Source organism: Panthera pardus, unplaced genomic scaffold, assembly GCF_024362965.1.
Source record: "Panthera pardus isolate Hobbes unplaced genomic scaffold, ASM2436296v1 HiC_scaffold_11, whole genome shotgun sequence".
Taxonomy (NCBI): Eukaryota; Metazoa; Chordata; class Mammalia; order Carnivora; family Felidae; genus Panthera; species Panthera pardus.
The window spans coordinates 49,309,645-49,325,203 of NW_026526666.1; the positions used below are offsets into that span (position 1 = coordinate 49,309,645).

The 15,559-nt window shown below is 34.8% G+C and overlaps 1 protein-coding gene across 12 annotated transcripts in view; it reads right to left on the reverse strand.

Annotated features, from left to right (window-relative positions):
- LRRC7 (leucine rich repeat containing 7) overlaps positions 1–15,559 on the reverse strand; it is a 553,063-nt gene that overhangs the window by 446,644 nt on the left and 90,860 nt on the right. For all 12 annotated transcript variants that reach the window (XR_008419194.1, XR_008419193.1, XM_019448906.2 and 9 more), the window contains exon 2: positions 1,847–1,944. Coding sequence is in view for 9 of the 12 variants with exons in the window: in XM_019448906.2 (XP_019304451.1) it covers positions 1,847–1,944 (98 nt within the window). In the remaining 3 variants the exon portion in view is untranslated. The remainder of the gene's footprint in view (positions 1–1,846; positions 1,945–15,559) is intronic.

A 15,559-nucleotide genomic window follows, 5' to 3' on the forward strand; every position in this document is an offset into this window, starting at 1 on the left:
ACTTAGCCTAGTGGTTTTCAAATTTAAGCTGGCATCAGAATGCTCTGCAGGGTTTCTTCTAAACACACAGATTACTGCACCCAACTCTCAGAGGTTTTGATTCAGTAGTTGTGGATCACAGCTCTTAAAATTTGCACTTCTAACAACTTCCCAGATGCTGCTACTGTGTTTGCTCTGGAGAGCATACTTTGAGAACCAATGGCCCAGATCTGGCTTTAGAAACCCTTTCCTGTAAAGAATCAGGTAAATACTTTTGGCTTTGTGAGCCATCTAATCTCTGTCATAATTACTCAACTTTTCCTGTGTAGTGTGAAAGCAGCCATACACAATACCTAAAGAAACAGAGATGGCTATGTTTCAAAAATTTTTTTTTTTTTACAGAAACAAGTGTCAGGCTGGATTTGGCCAATGGACTCAATGGTCAACCTCTGGCCTAGACTAACTCAGAGTTTTGAAAAAACACTTTATATATGTTAAATAGCAATTCTGAGAGAATCATTGGTAGATTCATTCACAAAACTTTCTCATAAGTTTTAAAATAAAACTTATAGAGAACTAAGCTATTTGTGTTAAACCAGCATAGAGGAGAAACCCCAGAGCTTCCCTATGAACCCAATAAAAGAGCAGTACTTTTATGTAAGAGTCTGCTTCTTATAGTTTTAATTTTATCATGCCCAGAATTCAATTTTCATTTTCAAATTTTAGTTTTAATTGGATATTGTTATAGTGTTAAAAGCCATAAATCTATGAAATAAAAGAAAACTAACACTAAAAAAACTAACACTATCCTGAATGACATAGATGATAACCCAATCAGATTGTCTATTAACTTTATAATAAAACAAAATAGAATGAAAACACTCTACCTGCCATGAGTGTGCCCAGTTTTAATTATTCGGTCTTTACTCAGAACTGCATACTCGAAACTAATTTAAAATGCCAATGTTATCTAAAAAGTCAATTAAACTACATATGCCAGTGAACCAACCACATTAGCTCTATCCTTATAAAATGTAAGTTTCTGTAAAAGGAAAAAAAAATCGCATACATTTTGGTCATAATAGAATGTGTTTTAGTTCCCTGAAAGTAATTATATGCAAATAGCAAGAGGAAAGTTAGTATTATTGGTCATCTTATAAACTTAAAATGCAAATATTATGTCAAACGTCTCCAACAATGCTACAGGCTAGAAATATTAAAATAAAGTCTCCATAGACAATTCCATATTCTAATATTTACTAATCTGCAGATGGAGTAAAATGATTTTATGGTAAGATATATGACTTCCATCTTTCAAAATATTTTCGTAAATTTGATTGTTTCCTTTTGATCAATGTTTTTGATCAAATGTTTCCTTTTGAGCAATGGTTTTGTTTACCATTAGATATTTATTCTTTAGTCTAATGCAATGGTTTTCAAGGGGTTCTCAGTTTTAAAAAATGTTGAAAGAGTGTTGTGGTCAAATGAAACCGGAAACTATTGATTTGAAACACATTTCAAAAGTTTCTTTTACATCAGGACTCCTCAGAAACATTAATATTCATAGTATGAATATCTAAGAAAGACGTGGTAGATTATGCAGCCTTTTCCAATCTCATTTGAACATGGAATCCAATTATCAGTAGAATATCTTGATGTACAAGAGAAACAGTCAACAGAACAATATTCCTAGTGTCTGAATCAAGGCATCATATAGTCATACGGTTTTAAAAATAAATTCAATTTGATTCAATAAATATTTATTAAGTACTTCTATTATTTGACTAATCACTTAAAAGTTAATCCTTTATTGTAAATACTACTCACCAAACTCTATCTAGAACATAACCCTATTAAACATACTTACACTCTTCTTCAGGCCTCTTCCTGAGTGCTGCACGAACTTCTTTACAAGGACTTCTCTGATATTGTGGGGGATTCCTTCCCCTTATTAGGTTCTCCATCCTATAAAAGAGAATCAAAACTAAATTTAATACCAAAATCTTTATAAATTTTGACTCTCCAAATGGTCTAAATCAAGAGTCAATAATTCAAGTATCTACTAAGGCTTGGTAGACAACATTATTAAGTGTCTGTCAAGGAATGAGACAGTAGGGAGTGGCAGGGACTGTGGCAAGTGGAGAGTGCTTGGCTTTTCTAAGGAGTTCTAAATTTAAAAAAAAATTAAAAAACACCATGTAGACAAAATTCATATACCCACTCTCCAATTACAGGTTGCTATGAACTGAATGCCCCCCATCCCCAAATTTGTGCATTGAAATCCCCTATGTAACTTCTCAGCTACTAGCAATATATGATGCTGACAACTGGAGAATAACAATAAATGAATTAAATGCAAGCTGGATTAGCATATTTTATAGCACATACTTTGTGTTCAGTATTTTTTGGTTTCAGTAAACATAGTTTTGTGCCACCAGTACCTAGTCTACTCATTTTGATAACACTAAAAAACTACTGAGAGTTCAGAATTTGAAAATTCAGAACAAAACCATCTACTATCACTTTGAAAATATAAACATAGCTTCTTAACATCTACAAGATTATTCTAATGGGATATCACTGGTTTTGATAACAGCTGGCCAAAAGCATATATACCATTGAAAACAGCATGGCTATTATGGGCGATAGTGGTGTAGGGTCTCCTAGGGTTAGTGGTGCAGAAGATTATGTTTCTGGTGTCTAGGGGGCAAAATTAGGAGAGGACAATCCCATAAAAGCATTATTTAAAATTATGTAAAATGTGAGATAAATAATCTTTTGTAGTGGGGTAGTAACATAACACTAATTCTATGGGAAATGGTCATTAGTTCTTAAAAACACTTTTCAATATACTTCCTGAAGTTAATCCATTTGTTTGTAGGGGCTTCTGTGTGTGTGTATATGTGTGTCCATGTATGTTCAAATGTACATGCCTGTGTATATAAAGTACAAGAAAATGTTTCTTAGTATGTGATGGTAAGTTGGGCCTTAGTTTCACTTGAAGTTCATTTCAACTGAGAAAAAGAATTACTTCTCTTGAGGTTATAGCAATACAGTGACAGGGAACAAAGCAAAAACCTGAAGGGTTTAAGACATAATTTATTCTAGCACTGTTTATGAGAGGAAAATTAGCTTTCAGGCCTGTCCCTACAGTTTAATCATAAGGATTAGCTGTATAAACTAAATTATATAAAATTTTCTAGTTTCTGACTCTTGAATTAATTCAATGCACAATTTTTATTACATGTTTCAGCAAATATACAAATTACAATTAGATCTAATAATAACTTTAAGTGAACTAATATTATTCACTAGTATTTACAAGCTCAAGACAGTAAAATATAATAAACATAACCTGTACATACAAATGTCTGCATAAAATTGTGATGTGATTTTAGAAACCAATTTTACTCAACTTATTCTGATCAGAATCTATGTAAACCACTCTCTTGGATGGGTTATTATTTTTCCTTTTGTATCTCTGACTACTGAATATGTGAAATTGATTCCATATAATTATGGTGGGTTTTTTTAATTTTTTAATTTTTTTTATTTTTATAGAACAAGTCAGGAAGCACTACTAGGGCTCCAGGAGAGTTTTACTCATATGGTTGCTATTGGACCCAAGAATCTCCAGGTCAATCTCCCCAGGAATCATGGTGACCAAAGCTTGTATTCTGAGAACATTCACAAGCAGATCTGCAGATTATGCAATATTAGCAATGGCTTAAATGTGTGAGCCTAGGTTCTGGGAATCAGACTGCCTAAGTTCAAACTTCCATTTTGTCTATGAAAGGATGATTTTAGAGAAGGATAACCTATTTTGCGCCTTATTTTTTCATCAGTAAATGAGGAACACAAGCCATTTCATAGGACTGTTGTGAGGATTAAATACATGTAAAATAGTTTACATTGTGTCCATTACACTTTGAGGGCTCAACAAATATAGCCATTATTTATCCTAACTATCCCAAGTAAAAATTAAATCATATACTAAAATTTTAAATCTCTAGTATGTTAAGAAAAGTATGAAAACTGGCCTTTATTTAACAAAGAAAAAGAGCAGATGGCAATGTTGAGGAAAAAAGAAATTCTGGCTAAATAAATGTTTTGATTATTAGCAAAACACAAAACATCCATGCATATGAATTGCCAATTTTCAGAAATAAAGAACTTAATAAAATATACTTCATTTTATTTAGTAAGATTTAAGATTTACTATATGATAATCTTTCAAGGATACTAAGATGGATAAAAGTGAGTTGCTATTCCCATAAATTAACTAAGTGCTACATAATGTATTCTTAGAGAATTTATAAGATATTTCAGAATTGTACAGTGCCCTTTGACCTTAGCAACAAGTGAATTTATCTTATAATGTATTACCATTTATCATTTATTCCATTTTGTCTTTACAACAACCTCCTGAAAGGTTATTTTATAATGAGGAAACTAAGGCTTAGAAATGTTCAGTAACCTGTTCATGGCCACACGTTAAGTAAAGGTTCAACTGAGATTTAATCAAGATTCTCTGACTTTTTATCTTTTTCTACTTGTTTCCTAATCCATTATTTCCACGAGTCTATGATTATTCATTATAATTCCACTAGGAAACTGATACTTGAGATTCTACTGTGTAATGAATAATTAGTGGCAACGTTCTTCTTAAACACAGCAATATTTACATTAATCTATGCCTGTATATAAATAGTATACATATTAGATATTTATATAAATATAACACTACACAAGTATATGTATACATATATATTTGTATATAAGTTTATTTGCTAATTACATGTTCATTTTTGATCATTTAGCTATTTTCACTGAAATGTTCCTTTCTAGCAGTGACTATTTATTTAATTACTTAATTTTTTTAATGCTTATTACTGATTTTTGAGAGAGACAGACAGACAGACAGAGTGTGAGCAGGAGAGGGGCAGAGAGAGAGAGGGAGACACAGATCTGAAGCAGGCTCCAGGCTCTGAGCTGTCAGCACAGAGCCCAACGAGGGGCTCAAACTCATCACATTTTAAGTTTTTGATAACCACCAAAAGGTAACTGGAGCCAAGAAATTCATTATAAATGATATATACAACACACTAATAGATGAAAAAAATTGTAAAAAGCATTGAAAGTTCATTTTTTCTCTGGAATGCCAAATGTTATGCCCAGTAGAGAACACAATTTGAATTAAGTTAAAATTTTACAGAGCAATATTCATGTCCAAACTATTACATAACTGTGAGACTTCCATCTTCCTGAGATTACACTCTTGGTTACATGAACTCTTCCACTGGTGTCATCTATGATCTACAGTTTGCATTAAATGGTCAGACAAAAAGACCAAAAATGAAGCTTTGGAGCACAGCCAGGACACAGCAAAGGAGCTTTTCTTGCTACTTTCAAACTTGGCAAGCCGCCAGTGGGAGTGTGTTAACAGTGCCAGCAAGGAGAGATTAAGTGTGATGACCACAGGCAAGACAGATGCTCTAACAACTCATTGAAGAGCTCTGAAAAGTGCAGCCTACATGTCAACTGCTGGGAAGAAATTGAGACAGCCACATTAATATTAAAGAGTGTGAAAAAGCAATCAGAGATTATGAGCAAAGGTGTCTACAGCTCTCTTGGTGTGTACCCCAAATTTAGGTCACAAAATCACCTGAGGAGCTTTAAACAAGTACACATTCCCCCATTCCCACTACTAAAGATTTTCATTCAGTAGGCAGGGATCAGGTCCAAGTAGATGTATTTTTTAACATGAATCAAATACTTCTAAAGTAGCCTTACACTGATCCCAAAACTGGCTTTTGGGAAACCCTATAAATAAAAAATATACACTTGGGAGATACAGGGGAGGGAAGTTCAGTGAAGTCATTCCAGGATATAGCCATTTGCTGATACAAAGGTGAAAAGACTGCAGTTAGGACAGGTACTATCAAAAATGAAAAGATTAGCCCAAGAGATATTGTCAAAGGCTTGCCAAGATCTCTGGTAGTCCACCAGATGAACCAGGAGGCTGCCCACTGATAAGGCTGATAATCTCAACAGTGAAATGATTTCCTCCAATAAGGTTTGGCAGACTCAGCTGGAACACAGAACAAGTTTGGATTAATTTAGAATTGTGGGTTGGATTGGGAGTATGACTAGTTGAAAAAGGAAGTGAAACTTGGGTATAAATATGGTTGAAATGAATTTGTACTGGATGGAGGAAGATGAGGGAGAACGACTGAGTCACTGGAAGACAAAGGTGTTTGGTTAAGAGAAGAGAACCGTTAGATGTAAGTATTTCCAAAATGTCCATTATGTGTCAGGTGCTATGTTAGGTTCTTTATATATGCATTATCTATGTCATCCTTATTTTATTCATGGTTAACCTGAATTTCAGACATGTTAAGTAACTTGCTTAGCATCATACAGTAAGTGCAACATTCAGGATTTAAATCTAGATATGTCTGACTCAAGAGCCCAGGCTATTAGCTACTATGTGAACTGTGCAATAGAAATTTCTGTGATGATGGAAATGTTCAATATCTGTGCTGAGACAGTAGCTGCTAGCCATATTCAATTATTGAGCACTGAATATGTGGCTAGTGTGACTGAGGAACTGAATTTGTGATTTGTGAAATTTTATTGAATTTAATTTATTTAAATTTCAATTTCAATAGCCACATGTGACTACTGTAGTAGATAGCACAACAGGCCTAGAAGTCCCCGTTTAGCACATGACTGGTAAAAATACAATTCTCCACTGAAGAATTCTGAATTAGTCAATAAGAGGGAAGTAAAATCTTTTTTTTTAATGTTTATTTATTTTTGAGAGAGAGTGGGGGAGGGGCAGAGAGAGAGGGAGACGCAGAATCCAAAGCAGGCTCCAGGCTCTGAGCTGTTAGCACAGAGCCCAATGTGGGGCTTGAACTCACGAACTGTGAGATCATGACCTGAGCTGAAGTCGGATCCTTAACCAACTGAGCCACCCGGGTGCCCCTGATAGGGAAGTAAATTCTTGGACAAGTATTCCACATGAAGGTCTTTAGAGACAAATGAACAACTGAACTCTTCTTCAACCTAGAATTGGTTCACAGTGACCTCTTAGAAGCCTCTTGGCAGAAACACACTTTTTCAGGGCACCTGGGTGGCTCAGTTGGTTGAACGTCTGACTGTTGATTTTGGCTTAGATCATGATCTCACGGTTCATGAGATTGAGCCCTGAGTGGAACTCCACACTGACAGCACAGCCTGCTTGGGATTCTCTCTCTCTCTCCCCTCTTTCTCTCTGCCCCTCCCCCATTCATACGAGCTCTCTCTCTCTCTCTCAAAATAAATAAATAAACATTAAACAAAATGCTTTTTCATGCAACTATGGTTTTCAACTATGAACTCTGCCTGTAGTACACCTAAGTGCCTTCAATATGCACTTAAAACTCATTCCTATCTCTGGGCCTCTATATATAATGCTAAATGAGTTCTTCTAATCTATCTGAATAATGCTTTTTTTTAATGTTTATTTATTTATTTTGAGAGAAAGAAAGAAAGAGTGTGTGTGAGAGAGAGTGCTTGCATGCAGGGGAGGGGCAGAGAGAAAGGGAGAGAAAGAATCCAAGTGGTCTGATGTGGGGCTCAATCTCATGACCATAAGATCATGACCTGAGTTGAAATCAAATGTTGAATGCTTAACCAACTGAGCCACCCAGGCGGCCCTATCTGAAGAATTCTTAATCATCCTTCTAGTCTTCATTATAATATCACTTTTTGAGATAATAAGGGATCACTTTGACACCTTAATCTAATGAGATCCCAAAATATGGTTCCATCCTACAGCCTGAAGTTTTCCATCATAACAGTTATCACAAATTGCAATTATATATTAGTCTTCCAAAACTTTTATTTAATGTCTGCTTTCCTCTTGGAGTATAAGCCCCATGAAGGCAGAGACAATGTTGATTTTATTTTCCACCTTACTGGTGGAGTGAAGAAATGGGCATGGTGTTTGGCATTCATGGATTATTTTCTGCTTGAATGAATGAATAAACCTGCCTTTCCTAATCCTTCCATGAGGGAAATTGTATGCTCTGGGATCACTGGGTATGACCCAGGTAGTTAAACTAGTGAGTGACCTTCTAAATATTGCTATTGTTCCCTTATCCCCAACCTATGTGCTTCCCCTCAGTCATTCAACAGCACCTCCTAACACTTTCCTACTAGGCCATCACCTTGCACTCAACTGCCTCTCAGCACTGCACTCTCCACCAGCTGCCAAGGCTACGAGACATCAGAGAGCAGGTGGGACAATCCTGGATTCCCTTTGTTGCAGGGCTTAGGAATGAGAGGTGATGAGGGAGCTGCTCTCCTTAGTGTGATGCTGCTCTGTGGGAACTTTCACCGGCAGAACTGGGTGCCCCAACTGGTGTGTGTGTTGGGAGAGTGATTTAATCATGACATAAAGGAAATGGATTAAAAAGTAAAATCAACTTGTTTTGCTTACAAGATACCAAATATACTGAGGCTAATTTTTCCCTTCTCACTGAGCTTATTACTATATTTGCTGCTTTGTGAACACACCTCAAACTGGAGAAATATAGTGCTTAGTGGGTTTATTTGATGAATAGACAATTTAGATAAAGCCCTTAAATGAAGTTCAGCACACAAGCAATGAATTGAGTATTTGCAAGTCTCTTTGTTTGTGCTCTGTAGGCTCCCTAGGACTCCTGAAGGAATTTTTTAAATCAGTTAAGTAGATATAAAATAAATTATAAAGAGTAAATATCCTTGACTTGGTTTCTAAAACAGTAAACGTTTCAAGTATGTCTTAATAATTATTTTTAATTAAATAACCTTGAACAAATGCAGACATTTAAAAAAATCAGACTTTCCATTGAGCTTTTATTTAATTTGATTATAAGCAGAATTAGACACAATAAACTACATACCTATGAACACAACCCCTTATATTTAAAATAGCAATCAATATGAGTAGGAAGCTCAGTAAGATATATAGTAAAATATGGTAGCATTTGTTGCCTTCAAATTTAACAGTCATATACAAGGAGCATTTCTGTTAGAGTACAGAGCTATATATATGATATTGACTACAATCAGAAAATTTACCCAATAATTTTGTGGTAAAGAGCATACTGCCTTTTAACTCATCAGAGTCCAAAGATTAAAATATATATCATGTGACAAAAGTCAAACATCTTTTTCTTTCCACAGGCACTCCATCTTCCATGGTATTCTTTAGCACAGTGCCTAGACTACAGTAAATACTCCATAAATACTTAACAAAAGATTGAATAAATAAATGGATGAATGAAGTCTGCTCCTTCCTAGCAGGAACATTTGGAAGATTCTTCTTTTCCATTACAAATTTTACCCATACCTTGAGTTCAATAACAGCCTCTCAGCACTGCACTCCCCACCAGCTGCCAAGGCTACACGACATCAGAGAGCAGGTTGGACAATCCTGGATTCCCTTCGTTGCAGGGCTTAGGAATGGTAGGTGATGAGGGAGCTGCTCTCCTTAGCATGATGTTGCTCTGTGGGAACTTTTGCCAGCAGAACCAGGTGTCATCCCTGAAGGCCTATTTTTCAGTCCCAGTTCCACTCAGAAACAAATCCAACCACTTCATATATATTCAGTGCTTGCCTTCTGAATTTTCCATATTATATCTGTTAAACGTTGGAAGAGTAACCAGCAATTTTCAAGTTAGTGTTAGTCTCCATTTCAGTTTTTGTGCCCTTTACTCATATAGATTCTGAATTATTTGAGAGCTTTGATATAGTGCACTGCGGTTGTTAAAATGTTTCCCCATAACTTATTTCATTTCATTTTCATGACAATTCTGAAATAGATATTGGTATGTCACTATTTTATAGATGAGACAATTGGAAGTCTGAGCTACTAACTGACACAGAAAGGCCAGAGTTAGGACTTGAACTCTGTTCCTTTGACTTCTAAAAATCCCTCTTCACTTCACATGCCACCATGCATACACAATATTTATTCTTTTCTTTTTGCTAGGGTCTTGTACGGAAGATTTTTACGAAGTGAGTCATAGATATTCAAAAATCTTAAAATATTGAATATTTACAAATAATTGTCACTTTAATTTATTCTTCTGTGTGGCTGAGCACTCAACAAAAATATTCATAGTAAACTAAAATAAATACAAATAATAGGGATTAAAAAATTAAACTGTGCTTAAGCATGCATATGGAAGAAGCAAGGATAAGATTTCTATTATTTTTGGAAATAATGATTAGTAGTTTGTCCTGCCCAAAGGAATAAAAGAATTAGGGAGCAGCATGCTGTGACTATCCAACCTCACCGAGTTCTAAAGCCAAGTGACCCCAAGTGAAGCCAAGTTTCAGAATTCCTTAATTGGCTTAGAATTCAAGAAAAAAAGGGAAAAAGTTAAAGAAGCAATGGAAGTGCTCTTGCTTTATCACTGAACTGCTGTTTTCTTGTGAGTGAAGTTCAGCCCAAGTTCAGCACAGTGAACCAAACCCCAGAATAAAACTATGCATGCACCTTGAGCAAACAATAGCCATTAAAAAGTCTCGAATATTTATAAAGATCCAATTTGAACTGCAAATGACATAGCAAAGATAATCAATACCCAATTATCTCAGCCAAATGTGTTGAGATGATACTTAATAAGGACAAACTGAAGTTAAAGAGCAAGATTATTGTGAAAAGAAATCACTTCTTAACTACACTTAAACTGCTTGAAAAGAGATTGAAATGCTTAACAGAACAGAAAGAGACAACACACTTTTGAGTTGGGAAAGTATCACATGTCTGAGTTCTAGGGCCAGTGATGATTTACCAAAACTGCAGGGATCATCAATAGTTTCAAAGAGTAGAAGCTTGTTTTTACATGGCCATTTAAGGGATGAAAAATCTACAGTATATTGTTTTTACCTTTTGTAAACCACAAATCAGACCTGAAAAGTGGATGGTTACATATAGTTTACTTTATAGAGGTTACAGCAGACAATTGTCCCATAAAAATCTATGAAATTAATGGGAAGGACATGTGTTAGCAATGGGAAAAAAAGTCAAGCTCCTCATAAATTCAGGAAAGCACACTATTGACAAAATTCTAGTTTTAAACTGATTTACTTCTTTCCTATATAAGAAAAACTATTTTTGTTTTTTACCCATACACAAAATAATATTGTATCAGAAGTCTGTTATCTATATGAAGGTACTTTATTGACAAATTCAGTTGGTACAAGGTGTAGCAAGCTTCCCTTATGAAAGTCCTTACATAAATTAATAGTTACATGCAAGATTTAAGAACATATTCATTGCAAAAATTACAAAAGGATAATCAATTAAGTTCACTAAACTCAGAGTTATTGAAAAAAATTCCTTAAAATTATACAAATGAAGTGGCTAAATTAACAGAGACTTTCACCTACAAAAATGAATGACATTCACAGGATGACAAAAATGTGAAGAAGGCATAATAAAAAATAAAATCAATACATCCAAACCACTCTCAAGAGCAAAGACAGAGAGCTGGCAATGAGGAAGAAATATATCCATTAAAAAAAAGGTAAGAATTCATAAAGTAGTCCTAATGTTGAATCAACATAATTATGCAAAGAAAAAGATTCTAAAAGGTACTGAAAATAATGCTAGGTTCTTCAGTAATATTACCACTCAGATTATGATAACATTACAAATTATATATGAATTATCCATCATTCTTAAAATTTAATAGCATATGGCAATTATTTCTTTAAAAAATTGTATTTTGAATAAGTTGAAAACCAGAAATATAATTAAATTACCTGCCATCTAGAAATTATTACAATTTAATACATTTATAAGCCTTGGGGTGCCTGGGTGACTCAGTTGGTTGAGCACCTGAATTTGGCTCAGGTCATGATCTCACAGTTTGTGGGTTTGAGCCCCACATCGGGATCTGTGCTGACAGCTCAGAGCTTGGAGCCTGCTTTGGATTCTGTGGTCTCCTTCATTCTCTGCCCCTCCCCCGCTTGTGTGCGTGTGCTCTCTCTCTCTCTCTCTCTCTCAAAAATAAATAAATAAACATTAAGAAAATTTAAAAATACATTTATAAGCCTAAGTTTGATTCCTTTTCCACATTCTTTTCTTTCCACCCATCCTTTGACTTTAAAGAAGAGAAAGACACCTGAGTCAACATTTATGAAAGGAGAATACTAATGCCACCAGAATACAGAATCATCTCTCTTTTGAAAAGCCTTCTATGATTTTGCCCACTGCCCCAACTATCTTCTGTCTCTGTCCTATTAAGGGTCCTATGCATATATCTTATCACCCCAGCCTCCACTAACAATCCTTGAGGGCAGAATTGTCTCTTCTGTGAGGATCTAGCACAATTCATAGACTACAATGGAAATTAAATATTCCTTTCTAAGTGATTAAATGAATAAACGGTGTTAGAAATAAATGTATGTCCTCTACAGTTCTAATGTGATGTATGGTTATACAACATTTTCATATATTTATTTATTCCTTATAAAGAGACTGCGAACTTAGTATTTTACAGATGAAGAAACTGAGACTCATTTACCCAAGGTCAGCACAAAGCCAGACTCATGTCCATATTTTTGGATTCCTGCTGATCTTCCCACCTCGGCACAGCTGCCTAAATGAAGGAACAGCTCTGCTCCTTTTAAGATGATTCCACTTTCACTAGGAGCCTTCTTAAGTCTCAGACGGGGGATTACTATCACATAGGGTAGTTGTTCAGATGCAGAAAACAATGTATATGAAAGTTCTGTATTTATTTTGCAAGAAAAGAATGTATTCCTTTCTCAAAGTGAAATGGGGAGAGTTGGCAAATATGAATAAATATTATTCTTCTCAAAATGTGCATAAATATCTAACTACATAGTATAATATATAAATAGAATGTCATCAGTCTTTGCAATGTAGGGATGTGAAGACCATGTTCTTCCCTGTAGTTCTCTGTCTTCAGCCTGTTCTTCTGCATCCTGTTCCTGATGAATCTCTTTTAGTCACAGAAAAGGCCCACAGGTCAATGGTTCACGGTCACTACACTGAGGTTTTTTGAATGTTAGGACAATGTTCTAGTAATTTCTCTAAAATTGTTGCATATGGTGCAGAGTCACAGAAGATATTCATAATGTTCTTCAAATAAATGAACTGTTATGATTAATCAAGTGAGTACTGTTTGATGGCTATAATTCTTACTAACGACAAAAGCAGATGACATCATAATCAGAAACATATTTAAAATTTCTAGGATATTTTAAAGCATAAACACTTTCAATCTTTTATGGAATATGGAATATGTGGTATGTTTTACTAAGAAAGAGAAGTCAAGATGATTCATCTAGGAAGATAGATTTCTGGGAAAAACCCAATTAAGTTCCTATTTGAGGCTGAGTACCCGAACAGCCTGAACTACTCAGATGGACATCACATAATTATTTGCTATTTCTAGGAGCATTTAAAAAATCTTTCTGCTTTTTCTAAAAATTTATGGATCAAAGGAAGGATCATGTCACATGTTGCATGGCTATTTTACCTCAGAACCTCTCACCTGGCATTTCTTGTCACAATGTCTTCCCATTACCCTGCCAGAGGGATTTGCTTTTTTGTTTGTTTCCTTTTGCTTATCTTCTATTGCCTACTGTTGTACATATGTAAATACATTATTATCCATTAAAAGAATATTAGAGCAAACATTCACAGGGTCTGTGGTACAACCCTTGCTTCCCTATGGTCTATTTTCAATTTGGCACCCAAGGAGTCTTTTTGAATCAGGAGTCAGATCTTGCACTGCACTGTTCCCAGCACTCTGAGGACTCAGATTTTACTCACATGAAAAGCCAAAGTCCTTAAGATGGCCTGTGGGGCCCTTTGTTATGGTGCCTCTCCTCATACCCCTTTCTCTCCCTCTTAGTCAATCCAATTGAGCATATACACTATGCTCCTGCCTTAGGCCCTTACTCTGGCAGTGTCCTCTGTGCGGAATCTCTTCACTTTGTCAATTCTTTATTCAGAGGTTACATTATTTCAATGATGTCTATCCTAACAACCACATTTAATACCATACTTTGAGCAACTCTCCCAATATTTCACTCATGCACCAATACTTCTGATCACTCTTGCCCTGCTGTGCTTTTCCTTTACCCTAGTGCTTATCAACTCGCAACATAATCTTTTAATCTACTTATTGGTAAAATTAATTGCTTATTGACTGTAAAGTCCATGTGTGCTTTGAAAAGAATGTATATTATCATTATCCAAGCATTGATGATTTTTGTTTTTGCTTACATATATTAGTGAGAAATGTATGACTACTTTCCCTGTATGTCTGGTGAATTTGTCTATTTCTCCTTGTACTTCTGTCATTTTTTTTTTTTTTGTTTTATACAATTTGAGTCTATATTACTGAGTATATAGAAGCTATAACTATAATATCCTGAAGAATTGAATCTTCTGTCATTTTGTAGTGATCTTAAGATCTAATAAGGCTATTTACCTTACAATCTAATTATCTGATAATACAGTTGCAAGAACTCTCATGGATAGCAATTGCCTGGAATATCACTTTCCATACTTTTGGATTAAAATTTTTTGGGTCTTTATAAGTAAGTTCTATTTCTTGGAAAGAAAATATTGTGTATTTTAAGTCTAGCTTTTTACAAATTCATTTTGAAATCAGAATGTTATATTTGCATTTATCTGATCTTACTGAAAATAATTTGGATTTATTCCTGCAGTTTTATTTTGTGCTTTCTATTTATACAGATTGTCTATTTTCTTCTTTCAAATTGAGGGGTTTTTTTTTCTATTTTCATTTTATTTTTGTCTTCTCATTTGGAAATTATGACCTCTATGTATTTAATTCATGTATTTAATATTGGTTTCATTATTCTTTTCCATCTCAGACATTCTCCCTTTGATAAGAATCCTTCTTCCTGAAGTTCATCCCTTAAAATTGCCTTTGAAGTGAGTCAGGAGATTTTAAACTTCTTGGTTGCTCATCTGAAAATGTCTACATTTTGTACCTCTTCTTAAGATAAAGAATCTCTACAAGATAAAGAATTAAATGTGGCAGACAGCTTAGAGCTCATTGAAGGTATTATTTCCAACTTACAGCCCCAGTGTTGCTGTAAAGAATTCCGGTATGATTTACTACTCTTCTTTGGGAGTTAACCTTTCTTTCCTGTCTAGCTGATTTTAAGATCTTTCCATTGTCTTTTCTGTTTTTCAGTTTCACTATGACATTGTCTATTTATAAATTTCTTTTTATATTGGCTTTGCTTTTTGATTTGAGATCTATTGTCTTTTAGCAATTCTGAAAAGTTATTCATTGTACCTTTGATTATTGCTTGTCCTTGTTTTTTCTCTTTTTATAACTTTAAATGGAATTTAGGCCTTTGCACTCTATCTTAAATGTCTCTTAACATCTTGTGTTGGAAATTCTCTCTTTGCCCCACCTCATCCACTCTGCTCTGCATCCTGGGACACTAACCTCTATGTCATATATCAATAAAGTCCCCCTGCCTTTGACATCCAGGTGTGTTTGACCAGTGAAAGGTATCATCA